Source organism: Notolepis coatsorum, assembly GCF_963971535.1.
Source record: "Notolepis coatsorum genome assembly, chromosome: 12".
Lineage (NCBI taxonomy): Eukaryota > Metazoa > Chordata > Actinopteri > Aulopiformes > Paralepididae > Notolepis > Notolepis coatsorum.
Window position 1 is genome coordinate 41629570 of NC_140176.1, and position 21182 is coordinate 41650751.

The following is a 21182-nucleotide window of genomic DNA, read 5'->3' on the forward strand; positions in this document are numbered from 1 at the left end:
TTTGAAACCGTCTGCTAGCAGAGCTAGACTCCAGTCACGAGTCACGGTGCACATGTGTGTTGGTTTGTCCACCAAAAAAGCGCCAAAAGATAGAAAATAAACTAGCAGAGCCAGAACTGTTCAACTCCCCTGGAGCCACAGCCAGCAGAGAAGCCGGTTTACTTTTGCTTTCAAACCAGCTGCAGCCTGAGAACTGTGTGTGAGGGGATGTAACACTAAAGATGGCGGCAACGACAAAGAATTGCTGCAAAATAAACATACATAATGTTGTTTATAAAAATAATAATAATAATCTTTTTCTTTTATACTTATAACAATATCGATAATATCGAATATCGAGTGATATGATATTGTTATCGATATCGTTATCGCAATATAATTTTTGGCCATATCGCCCAGCCCTAGTAGTAAGCATATATGCAAATAGAATAGAAGTACTTAACCCAGCAATGAACTAGAACAGGCATGGTTTAGACGTTGTAGGTTGGACAGAAGACGGTATGAAGCTGATCCATGACCTCAATGGTGCACATAACCAATGTGGGGGTAGTCAGTCACTGCAATCTTGGCCATCAGACATCCACCACCTTGGCCAACACTACGAGACAACCACTCAGAGAGATAGGGAGATGGGGACAGGGGTTAGATAGTTCCCGTGTTGATAGTGGGAGCAATAAATATGCAATGAAACATACCTGAGGGTTAGCCATACTGGAGGGTTAGCCATACTGGAGGGTTAGCCATACCTGAGGGTTAGCCATACCTGATGGTTAGCCATAGCGGAGGGTTAGCCATAACGGAGGGTTAGCCATAGCGGAGGGTTAGCCATACCTGAGGGTTAGCCATAGCGGAGGGTTAGCCATAGCGGAGGGTTAGCCATAGCGGAGGGTTAGCCATAGCGGAGGGTTAGCCATAGCGGAGGGTTAGCCATAGCGGAGGGTTAGCCATAGCGGAGGGTTAACCATAGCGGAGGGTTAGCCATAGCGGAGGGTTAGCCATACCTGAGGGTTAGCCATACCGGAGGGTTAGCCATACCGGAGGGTTAGCCATACCTGAGGGTTAGCCATAGCGTAGGGTTTGCCATAGCGGAGGGCATCCCAAACTGACTCGCAGGGACGGGGGTGGATGACAGGCCTCTGACCGTGAGTGTGCATCGAGGCTGAAGTGTGAAACACCACTAGTTCTTAAACAGCTTGGCAAACGGAAATGCAGAAGCATGGAGGAAACGAATCCTACAGATGTTAGTTCCCTATTGACTGTAACTTAATAGGCAAACTATTATTTGTCATGACTCATGAGTATGACATGCTTATAGGTAACCTGACAATCATCTTTCTTTGTTTTGATTTCACTTGTTTTGTTTCTTGAAATAGCCCATGCACTTTTAAATGGAATGTAGTGTTTTAATAAGGAGTGTCCTCCACAGCTGCGAGTGTGAGTCTGACCTTGTGGAGAGACGCTCGTAGTGACATGCTACTGGGGAGGCATCCACTTTGAGAAAGGCCCTCTCTAGGGATGGGTACCGGTACCTGTGAATCGATACCGGTACCCAACGGTACCTTTTTTCGGTACTTTAGTCTCAAGAAATTTAATTTACCTACCTCAGTCGTGAAAAAAAAATCCAAACTTCAAATAACTACAATTTCGACAGTTTTCGGCTTGCCATTGCTCCGACTGCTTTGTTGTTGAATCAAGTCAAATCCTAGGTAAGCATATATTGTGCGTGTGAACGTTGACATGAAAAAAAAAAAAATTATTTGTTTTCCTTCCGGTATCTCACTTGATTCGATACTCAGTAGTACCGACGTGTTTCGGTTCGGTACCTCAAAAGTACCGAATTCGGTACCCATCCCTAGCCCTCTCTGTCACTCACTCACTAGGCGTGGGGGAAATCATCTATATCATACAGCATAATAGTATCACAATATTTTGCGTGCCGGTATTGTATCGATACACTGACGAGCAAATATATATATATTTTTTTTTGTGACTGCAATAAACTATTGGAGTGAGGTGAACAACAGACTGAAAACGTGTTAGATAAAACAAATGTTGTATCTATTTCTATTCCAGATGTTGACAACGATCTCCATTGGGGACATAATTTGCAGTTGAAAAAAGGTAATAAATCCTATGGTACTGTGACTGTGTGGTGGTGATAACATGATACATATTGCAGGGTCTCTGGTGATTGCCACCCCTATTACTCACTCACTCACCTACCCAGCCCACCTCTCTGACCGAGGCTGAGGCAGAGGTCCACAAGGCTCTCATAGAGAGTGATTGACTGTGTGGTGGACTAGCTGGCTGAGCTATATCCATGTCTGGTCTGGCTCCTACCGGCTGACTGGCTGTTCATATCTCTCTGCCCTTCATTAGCGCTGACAACTGTGTGTGTGTGCGTGCGTGCGTGCGTGAGAGAGACAGACACTCAGAAAGGCTTTCTGGTTCAATGTGTGTGGTTGCGTGTGTGGCTGCATGATGTACACTAGCCCTGTGTCGACTAAAGACATTCTTGGTCAGCTATTAGCTAATAATAGCCTAGTGAATGCAATATGTCTACTAATCGATTATCTACTTGATTTAGGCTAATCAACAAATCTGTGCATTTCCCCACATGATGCAATCATGCAGAATGACCTCTTCAGATCGACTGCTTACCAGGGATGTGCTTATCATTTGTCAGGACTCACTCAGCGTGGACAAAAACCTAAAAAAAAGAAAGTGTCTGAGGGAATAACAACATCTCAGTCAACCAAATGGACCAGTTATAATGGACTGTGCTCAATGAAAAGGTGTTAGCCCTAGTGTCTGTAACATGTGTTGTATTATAGTTGTATTATAACACTGAGCCCGCCACCCGGACTGACAGTGATTTATGGGGGACTTGATACCATCTTCCATTCAATAAACCCTTAAGACCGTTCACTTACCTTCATACTGTAAGGATGGATCGATCTCTCTCTCCCTTTCTCTCTCTCTCTCTCTCTCTCTCTCTCTCTCTCTCTCTCTCTCTCTCTATCTCTCTCTATCTCTCTCTCTCTCTCTCTCTCCCTTCGCTCTATTTATTCTCTCTCTCTCCTCTTATTTACTTAGGCTCTGGCTATTATTTTCTTCATCCATCTGTCTTGCTCTCTCTCTCTTTTACTCTACTAACCCTCTCTTTCCTCTTCTTCATCAATGCCTTCACTGAGGGTATTAATGCTCTACTCTGTGGCTGGTAAATTCGTTTTACTCAACTGGACATTTGTTCAGGTAGGCTGCTATAATCAAAGTGTCTGGTGAATTTATGAACAGACCAACACAACCGTAGTTTCCCGTACTCACCCCCCCCCCCAAAAAAACAAATGTATAGACTCATACAAACATAATCCCTCTCAAGCATTCGCTACGCCCCCGGAAACGTTTGCTCTATAATGTTCCCATGGCTCGCACAGAACTGGCAAAACAGCTTTCTCCTATTATGCACCGTGGGCATGGAATACTCTGCAGGAAGAGCTGAAGTTAGTGAATCTCGTACCTCAGGTGATTTTAAAGGTCTTATACGAGATACTGTAACTGATAATGTACAGTAAATGTCTTTGAGGTGCCATGTTTTCCGCCAGACTGAGTAGCTGATATATAGACTGGAATCTGATATTGGCCAGTGGCCACATTTAAAAAAGAATGTGAACAGCCAAACAAACAAAATCTGATCTGAGCAATAATTCAGAATTGAGCGCTACGGCTTGCAGTGTGAACGTAGCCTTGGTGTGTCTTTAAGGACAAGGAAGCCAGTTGAGACATGCATTGATTGTGATATATATTCAGCTACAAATAAAATGTACTTGACATGACTTGACTTCTAATCTCTCTATGCCAGCTCCCTCTGTCCATCCGTCCGTCTGTCTGTCTGTCTGTCTGTCTGTCTGTCTGTCTGTCTGTCTGTCTGTCTGTCTGTCTGTCTGTCTGTCTGTCTGTCTGTCTGTCTGTCTGTCTGTCTGTCTGTCTGTCTGTCTGTCTGTCTTTCTCTCATTCTCTCATTCTCTCATATCTCTCATCTCTATATATCTTTCTCTCATCTCTATCTTTCTATAATCTCTCTCTATGTATATCATCTCTCTTATCTTTCTCTCATCTCATCTATCTTTCTCTCATCTCTCACCTCTCTCTCCTCTCATCTCTATCTTTCTCTCGTCTCTACTGTATATGTATTTATCTCATTTCTCTTTCTCTCGTATCTCTCTCTATAATATATCTTTCTCTCATCTCTCTCTTTCTCTCATCTCTATCTCGCTCTCTCTTTTTCTCATCTCTCTAATCTGTCTGTTCCTCTTTCCTCTTCATCTTATCCTCTTCCGTTCCTGTCATCCTTCCTTCCAAGCATTCCTGAGATTCTAGGATCTTTGTCTTGTTGTCTCTCTTTCCTCGGTAGACTGGTATGGTGGAGAGATGTGTGTGTGGGTGTGTGTGTGTGTGTGTGTGTGTGTGTGTTGCATAATGTATTCAGCCTGACTAAGCTCAGTACCTCAGCTCTGGTGTTGCAAAAGTCAACGTTAACATTGTTATTTCTCTTCATGTAGTGTGTGTGTATGAGAGAGAGAGTGCGTTTGTGACGTTTATGCGTAAGAGAGAGATAGATAGAAAGAGACAAGGTGTGTGTGTGCGCGTGCGTTCTGCCCAGTGGGGCGTGTATTAAGGATACGTCAGTGTGAAATACCAGACCGGTCTCAATGTGCACAATCAATTCCATACATATAGGCACAATAAATTAGAATAAACGATAAAAGATCAGCCAAGACAGTTAGGGACACACGCACACAACTACAAATTAAATTCCTCTCGGAGTGATGTATTTTTTAGGGATCGTTTTAGGTCATTTAAAGGTGACATGCATTATAAATGTCATTTTTCAGTCTCTAGCATTGTATTATAGTAATAGGAGTTAGTATCAATGTGTTTTAGTGTCTAAATACCATATTGGCGGATTGCTCTGATTCAGCTCAGATCATTTCCTGCTCCAGTAAATTAGGCCATCCTGATTTGAAGGCCTGCGTGACGTTACTCAGGCTCTGGGTAGCAGACAGTGATGTGATTGGCTCTGTGGTTGTAGCTAATTCCCGCACACTAGACTGACTGTACACAGCGAGTGGAAACCACTTCCTCATACTCTGCATGCACAGGGACCGAAACTAGATAGCGCCACCCGCCATTTGCGCTCAGTTTTTACGTTTGGCGCCTCCCACTGAGACGTCTGAGCGCCGTGTGGCGCTCAATCAAATAGTCATGTGAAAATCATGATCCAATTCTTTAGCCGAGTTCTCACTCACTGTCTCAGCACACATGAAGCGCGCACCGCGCACTGCTGCTGCTGCTACCCCCTCCTCACCTGTTGCATGTAAACAGAGGCTATTGCCTCACCGTGACGTTAGTCTAGTCAGTGTGGGACCTTCGTGAGATAACGTTAGCTACCGTTACAAAATGACCCAGTCAACTATTCACTTAGTTTAATACATGACTTTGAGGCATTGTGTAACGTTATCCAGCCGGCTAGCTACGGATAGCTCCCGACATCAACAAATCCATCAGCAATAGTCCAGTGCATAATACCTCCGTTGGCTAGGTAACTAGTCACTACGAAATGTCGCAGTAAACTAAATAGTTCACTGAGGCGTTGTCCCAACGCCATCCAGCAGTAGCTACAGAAAGCTCCTGGCATCAATGTGGCTACAACAACAACATGCGTATTCGAGTCCCTGGTTTACATCGCATGAGTGAGGGCTGCTGACTAGGGTCCAGGTGCAGCGCCGGAGAATTCTTTTGCATGCTGAATGTAGCGTTTAGGGTCCAGCTGCACCCCCGGAGAATCCTTGCTGGAGCTGGAGGCCACTCGAGTATACACACAGACAGTGGAGCTGTTTGCAGACAGCGAGGTGGCGATGTCTCGCAGATAACACAATCACAAGTATGATTATATAATATATATATTTTATTAAAAAAAAAATTTTATATAAAATAATAATAAAAAAAAATTTTATCAAAAAAAAGTTGGCGGGTAAGAAATATGCTTGGCGGGTAGATTCTTCCCATCTACCCGCCACTGGCCGGTGAGTCAAAAAGTTAATTTCGCTCCCTGTGCATGCACTCTGGGGGGAGAGAGAGAGAGAGAGATGGAGAGCATTCGGGAGCACTTGGGGTGAACACTTAAGGTAACTAACTTGCGTTCAGCGTTTCTCTGATTGGCCACGACGCCCACGTGACCGCGCGCTAGCACGCCCCCTTATCCACGCCTGCCGCTCTGTGTGTTTGCAGCGCGCGGCAGAGTGGCACTCGCGGAAATGGGCTGCTGCTAATGTTATATTCGAATCGCTAGAATACACAACATATTTATCAAAACAACTACCAGATTCACTCATAACGTTATTTCGCGTTATATAATGTTATTTCGCGTTTTTATTCATAACGTTATTTCGCGTGACAACACAGCACAGCTGTCAGAAACTGCACATTGAGGGGGTTTGAATCACTACATCAGTGGAGGCTGCTGACTGATTAACTAGAAACTGTACATTGTAACGTTATATAACGCAACGTTAAAGCTTGCACGTTGGCAGCCTGCGGCGGCGCTGAATTGGCTGGCAAGCCAAAAGCTTGCACGTTGGCAGCCTGCGGCAGCGCGGCTGAATTGGCATAGCAGTGATCGCCCGCAGCGTCCATCTTGCTTGCTAACCAGCTGCTAATATGGCATTAACCAGGGGCATCGCGTGTAAGCTCAGAGCACCTGGGGGAGCCTCATGCGCATGCGCGGCCAACGCTGGCCAATCAGTGGTCTGCAGTGTTGCACGTGACCAGAAAAGTCACGTGAAACAATGCAGACCACTGATTGGTCAGAAGAGAGACGCATCACTAGTTGGAGGCTCACGCCGAACGAGCGTATTCACGAAGGAGAGCGCCTCTGCCACGGGGGCGTGCTAGCGCGCGGTCACGTGGGCGTCGTGGCCAATCAGAGAAACGCTGAACGAAACGCTGAACGCAAGTTAGTTACCTTAAGTGTTCACGCGAACGGGAGAGTGAGGGAGGGAGGGGGCCTTATCAATAACGGCCTGTCTTTTTCTCTCTCTCTCTCTCCCACCCCCTCTCTCTCTCTCTCTATCTCTCTGTCTACCAGTCGCAGACTGTGTGGACTGACTGTCACTCAAAGTGCTTATGGGCGGAGCCAGGCCATAACAGCCTGAAATCTTGAAGCTGAAAAATTATGGTTTTGAGTACTTGATTAGAAGTATAAAACAATGCATTTTTTTGGAAAAAAACCTTACAGATGTCTTCAATAGACTCACAGGAATTGTGTAAAGTTGCCCAAATAGTGCTAGGAATAGCAACGCATGTCCCCTTTAAAATCCGATCTTTAGCCCTATTCACTCCGGACTAGTAGCCCAATACATGGGACCCACGGTAATAGAGAATTCCCCCGACCTCTGTGACCGATGTGCATTCCGACAGGATGGGTTTTTACCCAGGTTTCCTGGGATTCAACAATTAGGATGCAAAAGATCTAGCTAATATTGTTTCAAATGTCACCTCAAACTAATTCATAGCAACGTTTTAACGGAGAGTTTTAAGCTAGGCTAGCTGATCCGTATCCGCCTTCATTCATTTGTGCTAAGCTAGGACAGCTTGCAGCCTGATATCTTTCTACTGAACGCACAGAGAGGATATTGGTATCTAATATCTACCTTCTTGTCTCTCTCTGGAGAAGACTGTATTTCCCATAACGCTGGTGTGTGTCCTTTAAATTTAGTGAAGGCATTTTATTGATCCTCCTTCATTTGGTCTTTACCCTGTAAATTTTTTCTAAAATCACTTTTCCCTATTTAAAGACAATGCATTACACAGGCTATCTCTATCTCTTCCTCCCTCTCTCTCTCTCCCCTCTCCCGCTCTCGTTGTTTCTCTCTGTGTCTGTCTCCATCACACATAGGGGTCTACACCTTCAAGTTAGGGCTGGGCGATATGGCAAAAAAAATTATTACGATAAAAATTTTCATATCACTCGATATAGATAATTATCGATATTTGTATTAGTAAAAGAAAATTATTATTTTAAACAACAAATTTATGTTTATTTTGCAGCAATTCTTTGTCATTGCCGCCATCTTTAGTGTTACATCCCCTCACACTCCAACTCAGGCTGCAACTGGTTTGAAAGCGAAAGTAAACAGGCTTCTCTGCTGGCTGTGGCTCCAGGGGAGTTGAACAGTTCTGGCTCTGCTAGTTTCTTTTCTATCTTTTGGCGCTTTTTTGGTGGACAATCCACCGCACACATGCACTGTGACTCGCGACTGGAGACTAACTCTGCTAGCACACATAGCCTACTGTGTACAGACGGTTTCAAACTGTATTTTAAATTAGAAGGCAAACTAAATAAATAAGAGAAAAATAAAAGAATTTGGTCAGTATTGTCATTTGGAGTTGCAGGCAAGAAAGAAAAGTCTCCACTGTCTCTGGTTTTAAAGCTGCGCTGTTGCAAGTCACAATACTAAAAAATAATAATACAAATTTAGTTTATAATATATTTGCTTTCTTAGCTGGTGGAACCGCACAATCCTCTCTCAAGTCCATCGTAGAATGTAATACATTTCGTGCTAAACCCCTCCTTTATCCGGTCAATCTTCTTCTTCGGGTCGCAACCGTCTTCCTGTGCTAACGTTCTAATCTACACTGCTGCCACCTGTCGTCACGGAGGGGAATTGAAAAAAATTGTAAAAAAAAAAAAAATACAAAAAAAACTGGAAAAATATGGGAAATTATTTTAACGGGAGGACGGCGGGAAAGAAGGTTGAAATACGGGAGAATCCCGGGAAAAACGGGAGGGTTGATAGCAGTGGCGTCGTTAGCCCTGGGCTTCCGGGGCTTCAGCCCCGGATGTTTTTCTCCTAGCCCCGGACCTTAAAAAAAAAAAAAAAAAAATTGTTTACATTTTTTTTTTTTTACTTTTTTTTTTTACTTTTTTTTTTTTTTTAAGATGTCAGCATCCCCATTGTCTGTGCTGAATGTTTGTTAGTGTTTGGTATTTTTTTTGGTTTTAAGTACTTTTAATCCATTTTAGTAAGTAGTTTTCATTTGATCCTATAATTCTTTCATTCACCGATTTGTGGACTTTTTTTTTGTATCCTGAAAGGCGCATTATAAATCAAATGCATTATTATTATTATTATTATTATTATTATTATTATTATTATTATTATTATTATTATTATTATTATTATTATTATTATTATCATCCAGGAGGGAAAAGACACTTTGGATAGTAGGGACTGCATCTCTGCCTGTCCTGACCAGGAAACACTTTGCAACTGTGATCTCCTCTGGCAATAGTTGGATATTGTAATGTGTGGCGAGGGGTTGCAGCAATTCCACTGAGAGAAACTGGTCTGAGGCTGGATAACATGCCTGTGTATGCCTCTCATAAGTTGTTATCCAACTCATGAGAACCTGCTCTCAAGCTCTGGATAGAACAGTCTCTGTCTCAGCTGATCTCCTGAGCTGAGGTCTGAGCTTGTGCCACAAGATGCCATTACATATGGCCTTTGTCCTGTCATACATGTCCACTGCCATCTCTGAGGTGCGATAACCTTTGAGTGTGTCCTGCACTGTGCTTTTAAATAGTACAGATAGGTATTGAAGATGTGCACTTTAACGCAGCAGCATCTGGAGCCTCCATACCCATGTCCAGTGTCCACTGACAAAGACATGCTCATGATACTGTGATAAACTATAATAAGCTTTAATCGAACCCTGGTTCATTTCCTCGGATAGTCCGGTTGGTTTGGGGTGGTGTGAAAGCTCATTCACTCTTGCAAGTGAACCCTGCATTTGAGATGTGAATGCAAAGCGGACCAAAGGCAGGAAAATACCCAAAAATCTAATATCTTTTTTATGAGACTTTTTTTTTCGATTGCTTAAGCATGATTTTTAAAACGGGGCCCGGTGTTTCAAAACACACAATTAGCACAACCACACACACAATTATCAGAACACCTCAGATCCTTTGCTAAATTAAACACTTGTCAAAACCATACACTAATTTAAAAAAACTACATTTTGTTACTATATGAAACACACGTTTTATATGACTTAATTCTGTTTGAACCAGTTACTCACACTGCTGTGCTTAACCTAAAACACATTTAGCTATTCTACTTCTCAGTGATTAGAGTACTGTAAGTGAAGTACGCAGAGAATGTGCAAATATACAATAAATTCACCAAACACTACACAAGACCAATGCTGTAGACTGATGAAAATATAATTTATTTATCTACATATACCCAAATCAATGATGCAGACTGCTGAAAAAAAAACATTTTCTCTCCATATACCCAAATCAATGATGCAGACTGATGAAAATATAAATTTTCTCGCCATATAACCAAATCAGTCAACATTTCAACATGGAGAATCACAACAAAACATGTCCCAGTTTTCATGCTACTATGTGCATAACACTGTAAGCTCAGCAAATATCAGACAAACATAAAATACTGTATCCAGTAGGCCTACAGGTTAAAATTACAGTAAAACAAAAACAATTTTGAAAAAATTTAAATAGAGTACAGAAAATACTAGACATTATCTCTTTGCCTAGCTGGATCTGGCAAGATACTTTTTTGCTCTGTGTATTGTTTTGCAAAAAGTGTGAGGCTGACATTGTGCTTATAGAGGTGCACATCTGGGCCTATGTTTTGCTCCTTGAGTGTAATGTTTTGATAATTGTGTAATACTTTTGATTTGAGTGTTTATGCAATTGAAGAAAACTGTAAAGACTAGAGATGAACTGTTTTAGGCTTGGGCGGTATCCTTTTTTTCACACCGGCAAACCTTTATGTTATAACACCCCGGTGCACGGTATTTGACGGTATGACGTTCATTTTCATCAGCGGGGGGGGGGGGGGGGGGGGTTTACGTGTAACCAAGTAAACAAATCATCGTCAGCTCTCAGAATGGTAGTCCCGCACCGGTAGAAGCCCGCACCGTTTTAGCGTTAGCATCTTAGCCTATAGCCATGGCAGACTATTTGATTCCTTAAGGGCTAGAAATTGCCTGGGTTTTGGTCATATGCTCCCGAAATGCTCCCGTTGTTTGGCTACTTCTATGTGCAGTGAAAACTACTCGAATACCTAGTCATTGATATGATTGATTTAGTTCAGGGTAATCTAAGATTAGCCGCAGAGCTAACGCTACTTAGCGTGAGCTAACGCTAATTAATCAAGCTCACAGAGAGATAAACAGCTGACAGCGGATAGTACAGGACGATACAAATACAATAAAAAGGCGGGTGGGGGCTGTTGTGTAAACCTTGTACTCTTTAGTTCACATATAATAAGGGACAGAGTATTTGCTTGCTCCACCAGCGCACCACTCCACAACAACACACATCAACTCTCGTCACAACGCTTTACGGTATTTTCACAGCACTTTACATTACCGTAAAACGTGAAGACCGTTGTGACCCACTCGCTCCACTAGACTGGTCTCGCCCTCTGCTGGCGCGTGTGTGCACTACACTCAGTGTGTGCACTACACTCAAAACTCAGTTTCACTGTAATAGAAGCTGAAGCGCATCTGTGATTTTGACGGTGACAACGGTATTGATTTTCAATACCGTCGGTATTTCGAAATACCCCGGTATATTGTAATACCGTCATACCGCCCAAGCCTAAACTGTTTATTTCTTTTGTACATAGGCTGTGCATATGTTTGTTTGTTTGTTTGTTTATTTGCTTATGTGTATGATTCTTAACTGTTTTTATTTTGTTATTGGTGTATATGTGTGTATGTATGTACAGTATATGTATATATATATGTGTATATATGTATATTTGTACTCCTGTTGGGGCCTCTTGGACCAGATCAATGTTTTATCTGGCTAAATAAAGGTTAAATAAATAAATAAGAAACTGATGATTTGGTCCTGTTAACTTTGAATTTTCTATGGGGACTGCCCAGATCCCTCTCATGGACATGGACCTCACTTTGAGAACCTCTAATGATTCTAGTTCTTCAGTATTCATCTCTAATTACTCTAAAATTGCGTATTACTGTGTTTAAAAAAAAAAAAAAAAAAAAAGGGGGGGGGGGGGGGGGAAACCCCCCTCCACCCCCCTGGGCTGAAGCCCCCAATGTTTTCTAACCCTAAAAACGCCCCTGGTTGACAGGTATGCTGTCAAAATAATGTGCCTGATGTCAAACTGCCTCATTCTTTCAGTTTTTGCATGACTACGTCCTTGAGAATAACTGAAAAGTTGGATTATCTTTAGGCTATATATCTGATATATACCATATTATGCTGATGTATGGTATTTTTGGAGTGTTAAATTCTTTTTAAATAAAAAACAACGTATCGAACCGAACCGAAAACCGTGAAACCAAAACCGTGATACGAACCGAACCGTAGATTTTGTGAACCGTTCCACCCCTAGTTAGCACTAAAAGTGAATTTGTTTTCTGGAATCAAAAACTTCAGAATGTCATCTTTCAAAAGAGACCAGTCTCATGCATGTGCTACAAGTATAAAGTATGTTGTTTTGGTTTGCAAAAAAAGTATGCAGTCCTCAAGTTAAAGTTAAAAAATTTACACTTTTCTGCCCGCTTGATAAGAGGTTTTAAAAGGTCTTAAATTTCATTTGCACAGGTGTTGCATCTTTTGGGGAGGCAGCCCGGCTGTCGGGAGATTAAATAATATGAAATATATGAAATGTTTTTGTATTCAAGTCGTTGTTTTTTGCGCAAGTTTTTTGGCAAGAGCTTGTATGGAATGAGTTGGTGCTCAAGAGCAGCCGCCAGTTCAGTGTCTCTATGTGTTTTTCTTTTGCTAGTATGGTTGTGAAATTGGTATTACAGTCGTACTAAAAAGGTCTTTAAAAAGTCTTGAATTGATCTTTACCTGTAATAATAATAATTCATTTATTTTGTATAGCGCTTTTCAAACACCCAAAGTCGCTGACGATAGGCAAAAAAGAAACAAAGAAAACAAAGAAACATGGAACCACAGGGAAGCGGAGAACAATAAGAATAGACAGGAACATAAAACCATGAGTAACAGATAACAAATACGGGAGTGAGTAGGGGAGACAGTCGGGAAGAGAGTAAGGGAAAACCAAGGGGGGTGGGGGGGGGGGGGGGGGCAGGAGAGGAGAGAACGTAGGGCAGGGGGGAAATGGTGGTGGGTTGGAGGAGGGTGGTTATGGGTAAAGAAGGTTGAATGCTAGGGAGAACGGGTAGGTTTTGAGTCTGGATTTGAAGGTGGAGAGTGAGGGAGAGTCTCTGTTGGTCTGAGGGAGGGAGTTCCAGAGTCGGGGTGCAGCTCGTGAGAATGCCCGGTCACCAGTTTGGATGACGGGACAGTGAGGGAAAGAGTGGAAGAGGACCGGAGGGAACGGGTGGGGCGGTAGGGGAGAAGGAGGTCAGTCAGGTAGGGGGGGAGCAGGCTATGGAGGGCTTTGAAGGTGAGGAGTAGTGTTTTGAAGTTTATGGAGGGAGCAGGAGGTGATGCCAGTGAGGAGGGAGTTACAGTAGTCCAGGCGGGAGGAGATGAAGGCATGTATCTATGAGGTGATTCCGCAGCAGGGGGGGAGAGGCAGTGACGGATTTTGGCAATGTTGCGGAGGTGAAAATATGAAGACAATGGAGCGGACATGGGGGTCAAATGAGAGGGTGGGGTCGAGGATGACGCAGCGGTTGCGGACAGTAGAGTACCTTGATCCACACACTTGATGATTATGTCCGATAGGTCTAAGACAGTTATGAGGAAGCGCTTCCTAAACAACAGCTGAGCATGTTGAATAGAGTGCGCGTGATGCAGGGGAAAGTCTTCTCCACCAGACAGGAGAGGGTTAACTGGAGGTCAGTGGGATGACCCAACTGAGCAAACATGATCTCTCAACTCTTCTCTCATCCCTCCCTCTCTCTCTCTCTCTCTCTCTCTCTCTCTCTCTCTCTCTCTCTCTCTCTCTCTCTCTCTCTCTCTCTCTCTCTCTCTCTCTCTCTCTCTCTCTCTCTCTCTCTCTCTCTCTCTCTCTCTCTCTCTCTCTCTCTCTCTCTCTCTCTCTCTCTCTCTCTCTCTCTCTCTCTCTCTCTCTCTCTCTCTCTCTCTCTCTCTCTCTTCTCAGTGTGTGTGTGTGTCCTAGGATAGGACCATCACTTTTCAATCGAAGTTCAAACTTTCAAAACTGGTGAAATATTAAAAGTCAGAAGAAGAACCATAACGATGTGAATGAATTCAAAACATGAGCGCTATACAGAAGCCACTTTACCCCACAATAACAATTTAGTCATCTGCTTTCCAGAGTCCCAGATGCACATTTAAAGTAGCGTGCCTTGTATTCCAACAGACAGTGTTCTCTTACGCTGTCTGGCTGCTAAACAGCACTGTCACGTCGGGACTCTTGCAGCCATAGGGCCTTGTAGAGCGAGAGAGCCATGAGAAATGTGAGGAGACCAGCGAGCCAAGCCATGCTGCTGAATCTCAACACCAACGCAGTAAAGTATATTATTAGTATCTGTCGGCCAGGGTTATGGTTACATAAAAGTTTGATTGCATAATAGTTTGAATGAGTTCCATATCAGTTTGAATTCATTCAAACTTGATTTTGGGGGAAAAGTGACAGCCCTAGGGAAATGAAAGACATGTGACATACACACCCTCACACATACACACTCACACATCCACACTCACACATACACACTCGCACACGTACACTCATTCTCTTGGCATCCCTCTTGGAATTCCCCCTCGGCCCATAGCATGACAAGTGTGTCAACATCCTTATTCCGTGTGTGTAGGCTACGTCTTGGGAATGATCCCACCCAGTACTGTTGTTAACCTGAGACTCGTTGGCCTTGGCTCTTTTCATGTGAAGAACATATAAAATAACACATTTTCCACATACAAATTTATTTGGAATAACAAACCACCACGTATAAAAAGATCCACCGCACAGAGAAACAAAGCAGATGGTGGTATGGCATTTCCAGATTTTTTCCACTATTTTAAGGCGTACACTTTAAGACCATTGACAACATGGTTTGATCCCCAAGCATTAGTATCCTGGAGAAATTTAGAAGAAAATATAGTAGCTCCACATAGACTGAAGGACATAGCATACACTAAATTATCAATTAAGCAATGCGAACGGAAAAATTTGGCCCCATAATTACTCATGTGATCCGGATATGGCGTGAAACACAAAAAAAATATTCGAACCCACATAAATGGCATAATCATACTCCCTTATTCAATAACAATGCACTCTTGATTGGAAAACGACCTATAAGATTCCCTATATGGGAAAAGCAAGGCATACACTCATTAGGTGATGTTTTCAACAAACAGGGTTTTTGTAGTTATGAAGAAATACGCAAAAAATGTAATCTCACCGAGTCCACATATTACTTTTACGCACAGTTATTGTTATGTTTGAAGGCTCACGGTGTTCCATTAAAGATACCAATTGAACACCACAGATACCACAAATTCTTCTATGAAAGAGAGACATCGAGAGGTTTTGTTTCAGATTTTTATCATCAATTACTAACGTCCTCGTATGAAACCCTCCACCTAGACTCAGTCTGGAGGAGGGATATACCAGACCTGGAAAAAGATTTTGATTGGCAAGAAGCCTGGGCAAATGTTCGATTTACATCAAGGAACCCGGACCATCAACAAATCAATCTTAACTAATCACAGGACATACTTGACTCCTATAAGACTGAACAGAATGGGTCTTAAACAAGACTCCAAATGCTCCTTATGCACAAATGGGGACGAGGGAACATTTATGCACATGTACTGGGACTGCCCACCAGTTAAGATATTCTGGAAAGAGGTGACCCAGCAATTATCAAATCTCTTAACTCTGAATATACCTGTACACCCCTCTGTATTACTGCTGAATGATGTTTTTGAGTGTGCAGTACATCCACAGATAAAGAGATTGGTTTTATCGGGTATCACAGTGGCTAGAAAGCTGATAGCATCACGATGGTTCCAACCGGAAAAAATGTGCCGAAAGGTCTGGATTATTACATATCTCGATGTGATTTATCAAGAAATATCTACAGCAAGAATTTTGGGTCTCAATGAATCCAAAATGACAATGTGGTTAGAAGTGGTGGAGAGAATAAAAGCTAGCATATAATGGTAGTGTCTGGTTAGGAGCGAGGGATAATGGATGGATTATCCAATGGGGGGTCCGGGAGGGGGGGGGGTACGAGCTAGAGCATATGTGTGTAGGGTATTAGATAGCAGGTATTAGGGGTATATCCTGTATAAGACATTTAACTAAATGGTGATTTCATTGGATGTGCACTGTTAATAATGCTTGTATATCTTATCGTGTGTTGTCATGTTTGTTTATGTGTTTGTTTAAAAAAATAAAATACAAAAAAAAAACATATTCATTGAATGCACAGTTGCACACTGTGCAGCAGCCCCCCCTACACATTTATATTACACACTGTGCAGCAGCCCCCCCTACACATTTATATTACACACACTGTGCAGCAGCCCCCCCTACACATTTATATTACATACGGAAGTGTGGGAAGTGTAGGTGGAAACAAGTAAATATGGTAGAGATTAAAGAAACTGGTTCACGGTGCACCTTCACCTGCACCTGTCTTTCTTCATTTATAGTTTTCAAAATAAACATGATTTATTCCATTCATGTCTTGATTATAATGGATTCTTCTTGTTTATCACAGAAAACGAATAGCACTGTTATTGATAAATGTGATCTACCAGAGGTAAATGGCATGACAAATATTAACCATATGCTGAGATATAATTGAGATAAAGTTAACATCTGTTAAGTAGTTTTACATGCATTGTTATGGCTTTATTGTTTTAAAATTCCAATAATGTCATGAACATTGGGTGAGTTACAAAAACGCAAACACCACGGGTTAAATTACCATATCAATAATCGTATATAATAATTGAATATCGAGAATAATTTACACCAAAAACGGGTACATAGATAATTCCATAAATAGATTCCAGATATAGAAATTCCCCAGGCTACATGCAACAGTTCTAGCTTGACCTGTCTTGTATCCGAGACTAAATGTCTCTTGTCTAGAGAGACCAAATATCTCTTGGCAGCGGAATCATGGAATCTCTTACAACATGACCTAAAACGGAGTGTTTTTTTATTAATATCTGTCCTACGTTGATTTGTAATTGCTTTCTTTAATGTGCTACATAGGAGCCGTATTTATTTCTGACTGCATGTTGATGATTGACTTATTGTACATTCTAAATGGATTGTGTGTGTTTTTGTAATTGTGTGTTAAATGCCAAAGATTTATCAAGGGAGAAGAAATCTGCAAATCTTTGGAGGCCGATGGATGTTCTAAAAATAATGCTCTTTATTCATACAATTAAAACCAAGGCGTTTCGGCAACATGCCTTCATCAGGGATACAAAGAAAGAACAATGGAGCTTACAGTAAATACCCAGATAAAAATGGCCTCCACTGGGAAAATGCCCCCTCCCCCCCCCCCAATTGACAACAGACCAATCAGAAAACAGGTTACATTCCTAGAATCACCAATGAAATGTCCACATTATACATCCATGACAGAGGCATGGAACATAGATCTATATACAAAACATACAAATAAAACTCTACAAGCACAAACTATAAAGATTATAAACATGTATTCACATTGAACTCCTCATTCATCCCATTAGGGTACAGACTTTTTTCCAAAGATAAATAAATGAACATAACTCGGCAGGGAGGGAGAGTGGTGCAGGGAAACCATTAGCTAAGCTATTAGGGTAGCCGTGCTCTGTGAAACTGGGGCATGCTGGTGCCAATGAGTGCTTATTGTTCAGCTGTTGATCCACTGTTTGGATGCTAAATCAACAGGCTTGTGGTTTTATCACACTACTGGGATCCAGCTTTGTGCATTACGCAGTAAACCGGGTTGGATTTAGAAATGGTCACCATAGCCTTTTGATGCACTCTGCCGCTTAGATTTATATATTTATCTATGTATATGTCTGCACTTTATGCATCTCTTTTATTTAGTCAATTCTCTGCTCATGTTATGCCTAGGGGTGGGGGGGAAATCGATATGTAGTAGTATCGCGATACTTTGCGTGGCGATACTGTATCGATACAGGGACGCCAAGTATCGATATTTAATTATTTATAAAAAATTATAAAAGAAATTTGTTGAAAATTGTTCATTTCAATACCTGTAATAGTACAGTAATCCACACACACACACATGTGCATTCAGTTAAGTTGGAATATGACTGTAATACAAACAGTTCAGTTTGTCAGGTATGCAACACAGACATCTGTCTGCTTGAGAAAATACCATGTTCTGCAATAAAAAGTATTGAAGTGAGATGAACAGACTGAACTTTATTTTATTAGATAAAACATGTTGACAAAGTTTTACTTTGCAGTTGAAAAAAGGTAATAAATAAAATGTGATAAAAAAAAAATGTAAAAAATAATTCCTGCAATACTCGTATTGTGACGCAAGTATCACGATAGTATCGTATCGTGAGGTCTCTGGCGATTCCCATCCCTTATGCCTGTCTATATTTATGCCAATTTCATGCCATTTTATGCTAATGTTATGCCTATGTCTAGGTTATGTCTACATTACTGCTGTGAAGCACTTTTGGCTGCAATTCTTGTATGAAAGTTGCTACAAAAATAAAGTTTATTATTATTATTAATAGGACTACTCCAAACATCCAGGTGTGTATAATTCCACAACATTGAGGACAGAACTGAGCCTCTTATCTCTCAGTTTGTGATGCATACTAAAAATAATTTGATAAGCTTTCATGTCAATTCTGTGAATAAATACATAATTCCTGCTTACTTTATGGGTATTTTTTCTTCAGTTACACAGAAATCTCTTGCAATATACTGATTATTGCAGATATTGTGTATTGTGATATTATTGTTATTGTGTGGACCAAATATCGTCACAGTATCGTATCGTGAGTTACTCGTATCATCCCTCCCCTAGTGTCTGGGGTAAGTATCTGACTGGGCCTTCTTTTCAATGTAGCTTTCACTAACTGCTCTGCTTCTGTCTCTGTCTCCCTCTCTCTCCCTCTCTCCCTCCCTCTCTCTCCCTTTTCCCTCTCCCCTCCCTCTCTCCCTCTCTCTCCCTCTCCCCTCCTTCTCTCCTTCTCTCTCTCTCCCTCCCTCCCTCTCTCTCTCAGACCGAGCAGGCAGCATCAGCACCTTGGACTCTCTTGACTTTGCCCGTTACTCAGACGACGGCAACCGGGAGTCAGACGAGCGTCTTGCAGGTGAGACGAGGCGCAGGCCCCGAGGGGCCGGCTGAGAGAGGGGACACGGCGCCGGGGCCCCGAGGAGAGACACAAGAGACGGGGCCGAAGGGGTGAAAAGAGGGACAGAGCGAGGGAACACAAAGGGATGACATAAAGGCTGAGAAATAATGGATGCGGCTGTAGGCTAACAGACATGGAAGGGTCAAATAGTGATGTCACAGGTTAACGAGGTCATGAGGTCACAGGGGTTATTTTTTCCTTGTTATGATGTATGCTCTGAAAAGCATCTACATGTAAAACCTGCTATTAACACTTTCCGTGCCAGCCGTGCCAGTCCTAGATACCCCGTTGAGTGCCAATGCTCTATTCAATGACAGAGCGCTCACATTTGTGAACGCATAAACTATATCTTAAATTATGGCTATGTGTCTACTGTCTAATACGACCGTCGCTTATCAATGACTTGTTTGCGGTCAACATTGTCGAAACGGATTGTTTTTTAATCGGTTAATTTCCGTTTTATACCATTTTGAAAAACGGAGGTTTTTGGACATTTCTAGAAGAAGAAAACCGATTCCGTGATAATAGCTCTTTACTGGAATACACACAACACGTTGTCATTTTCTGGCTGATTTATGAATAGTTTTCAAATAAACGCTAGATTATCGATAGTATATGTGTACTTATGCACGCTAGAGAAGCGGGCTGAAAAATCTATTATCTATGACCTGGTCAACGCTAACGTCATACACACACACACAGACACGTTGAGATATATGTGAAAAATACATCTGATTACCCCAAGACTGGTAAGATAGATTCCTTACCTCACATCAGATGTTCTGCAAAAAGATTATTCCAATTCCTGATCGCCATTCCAAATATCGATCGCGTTTATTGATCCAACGTTAGGTACTCGAAACACATAATCCACGCTGCTCTGAGTGTCCACAATGAATCCAATCGTCTCCGGTTACATGCCTGAGAAGTAAAATGTGGATTCCGGGTTTATTATTTTTTTCATGCATTTCCATTGAGTCCAATCCAATGGGTGCATTACCATCCGGGAGGCGATAGGGGGCGGTATTTTCCCTGTTCGACAGTCCCAATGATAACGTGAGGCTAGATTGATGAAAAATGAATGGATATCTCTAATAAAAGCAATAACGATTAAATAATGAGATTTCTCGTCCCTGGCACTCAACGCATGGCATGAAATCATGAGATTTCTCGTGGCTGGCACTCAATGTGTTAAATCTGGCCTCCCAGCATGTCAGCCCACGTCTCCGTGCCGCTAGCAGAGACCGCGTCTCCTGGTGGAGGTGTCAAGCTGTGGAGTCGCTCTGTGTTATTTCCAGTCTCAGCAGCACAGCTAGGCTTCACACTCCTCCTCCCCCGCGGCTTCATAGAGACACACACACACCAGGCTATAGTAATGTTAGCCCAATTATCACCGTAGAGATTCATTATCACCGTGTCAGAGAGACCGACTGACGTTCCACCGCCACGCCGCCTCCTCCTGGCACACAGAGCAGCCGTCTTCAAGGCAGACGCTCGGTTCAGTGGGGGTTCACGTGGGAGCGATGAATGGGGGTTCACGTGGGAGCGATGAATGGGGGTTCACGTGGGAGCGATGAATGGGGGTTCACATAAGCCGGATGAACGTGAAACGTGTTATTGAGCAGAGCGTGAAGCTGTAAATCTTAATATTAGATTTGATTAGATTCAAATGTATTGTCGTCATACAGCACAAGTACAGTACAACGATATACAAGTTACACGGGATTACACTCGGTATTGTAAAATATATAAGTTAGTACTACTGGGTAATAGTGCTAATCAGATTTATGTACAGAGTTGTAGTATTAATATG

At 42.3% G+C, this 21182-nt stretch overlaps 1 protein-coding gene across 1 annotated transcript in view; it reads left to right on the forward strand.

Moving 5' to 3' along the window:
• Positions 1–21182, forward strand: part of relch (RAB11 binding and LisH domain, coiled-coil and HEAT repeat containing) — a 131862-nt gene that overhangs the window by 14237 nt on the left and 96443 nt on the right. Inside the window, 2 exon segments of the mRNA XM_084326456.1 lie at positions 2074–2121; positions 19238–19327. Coding sequence (XP_084182582.1) covers positions 2074–2121; positions 19238–19327 — 138 coding nt within the window.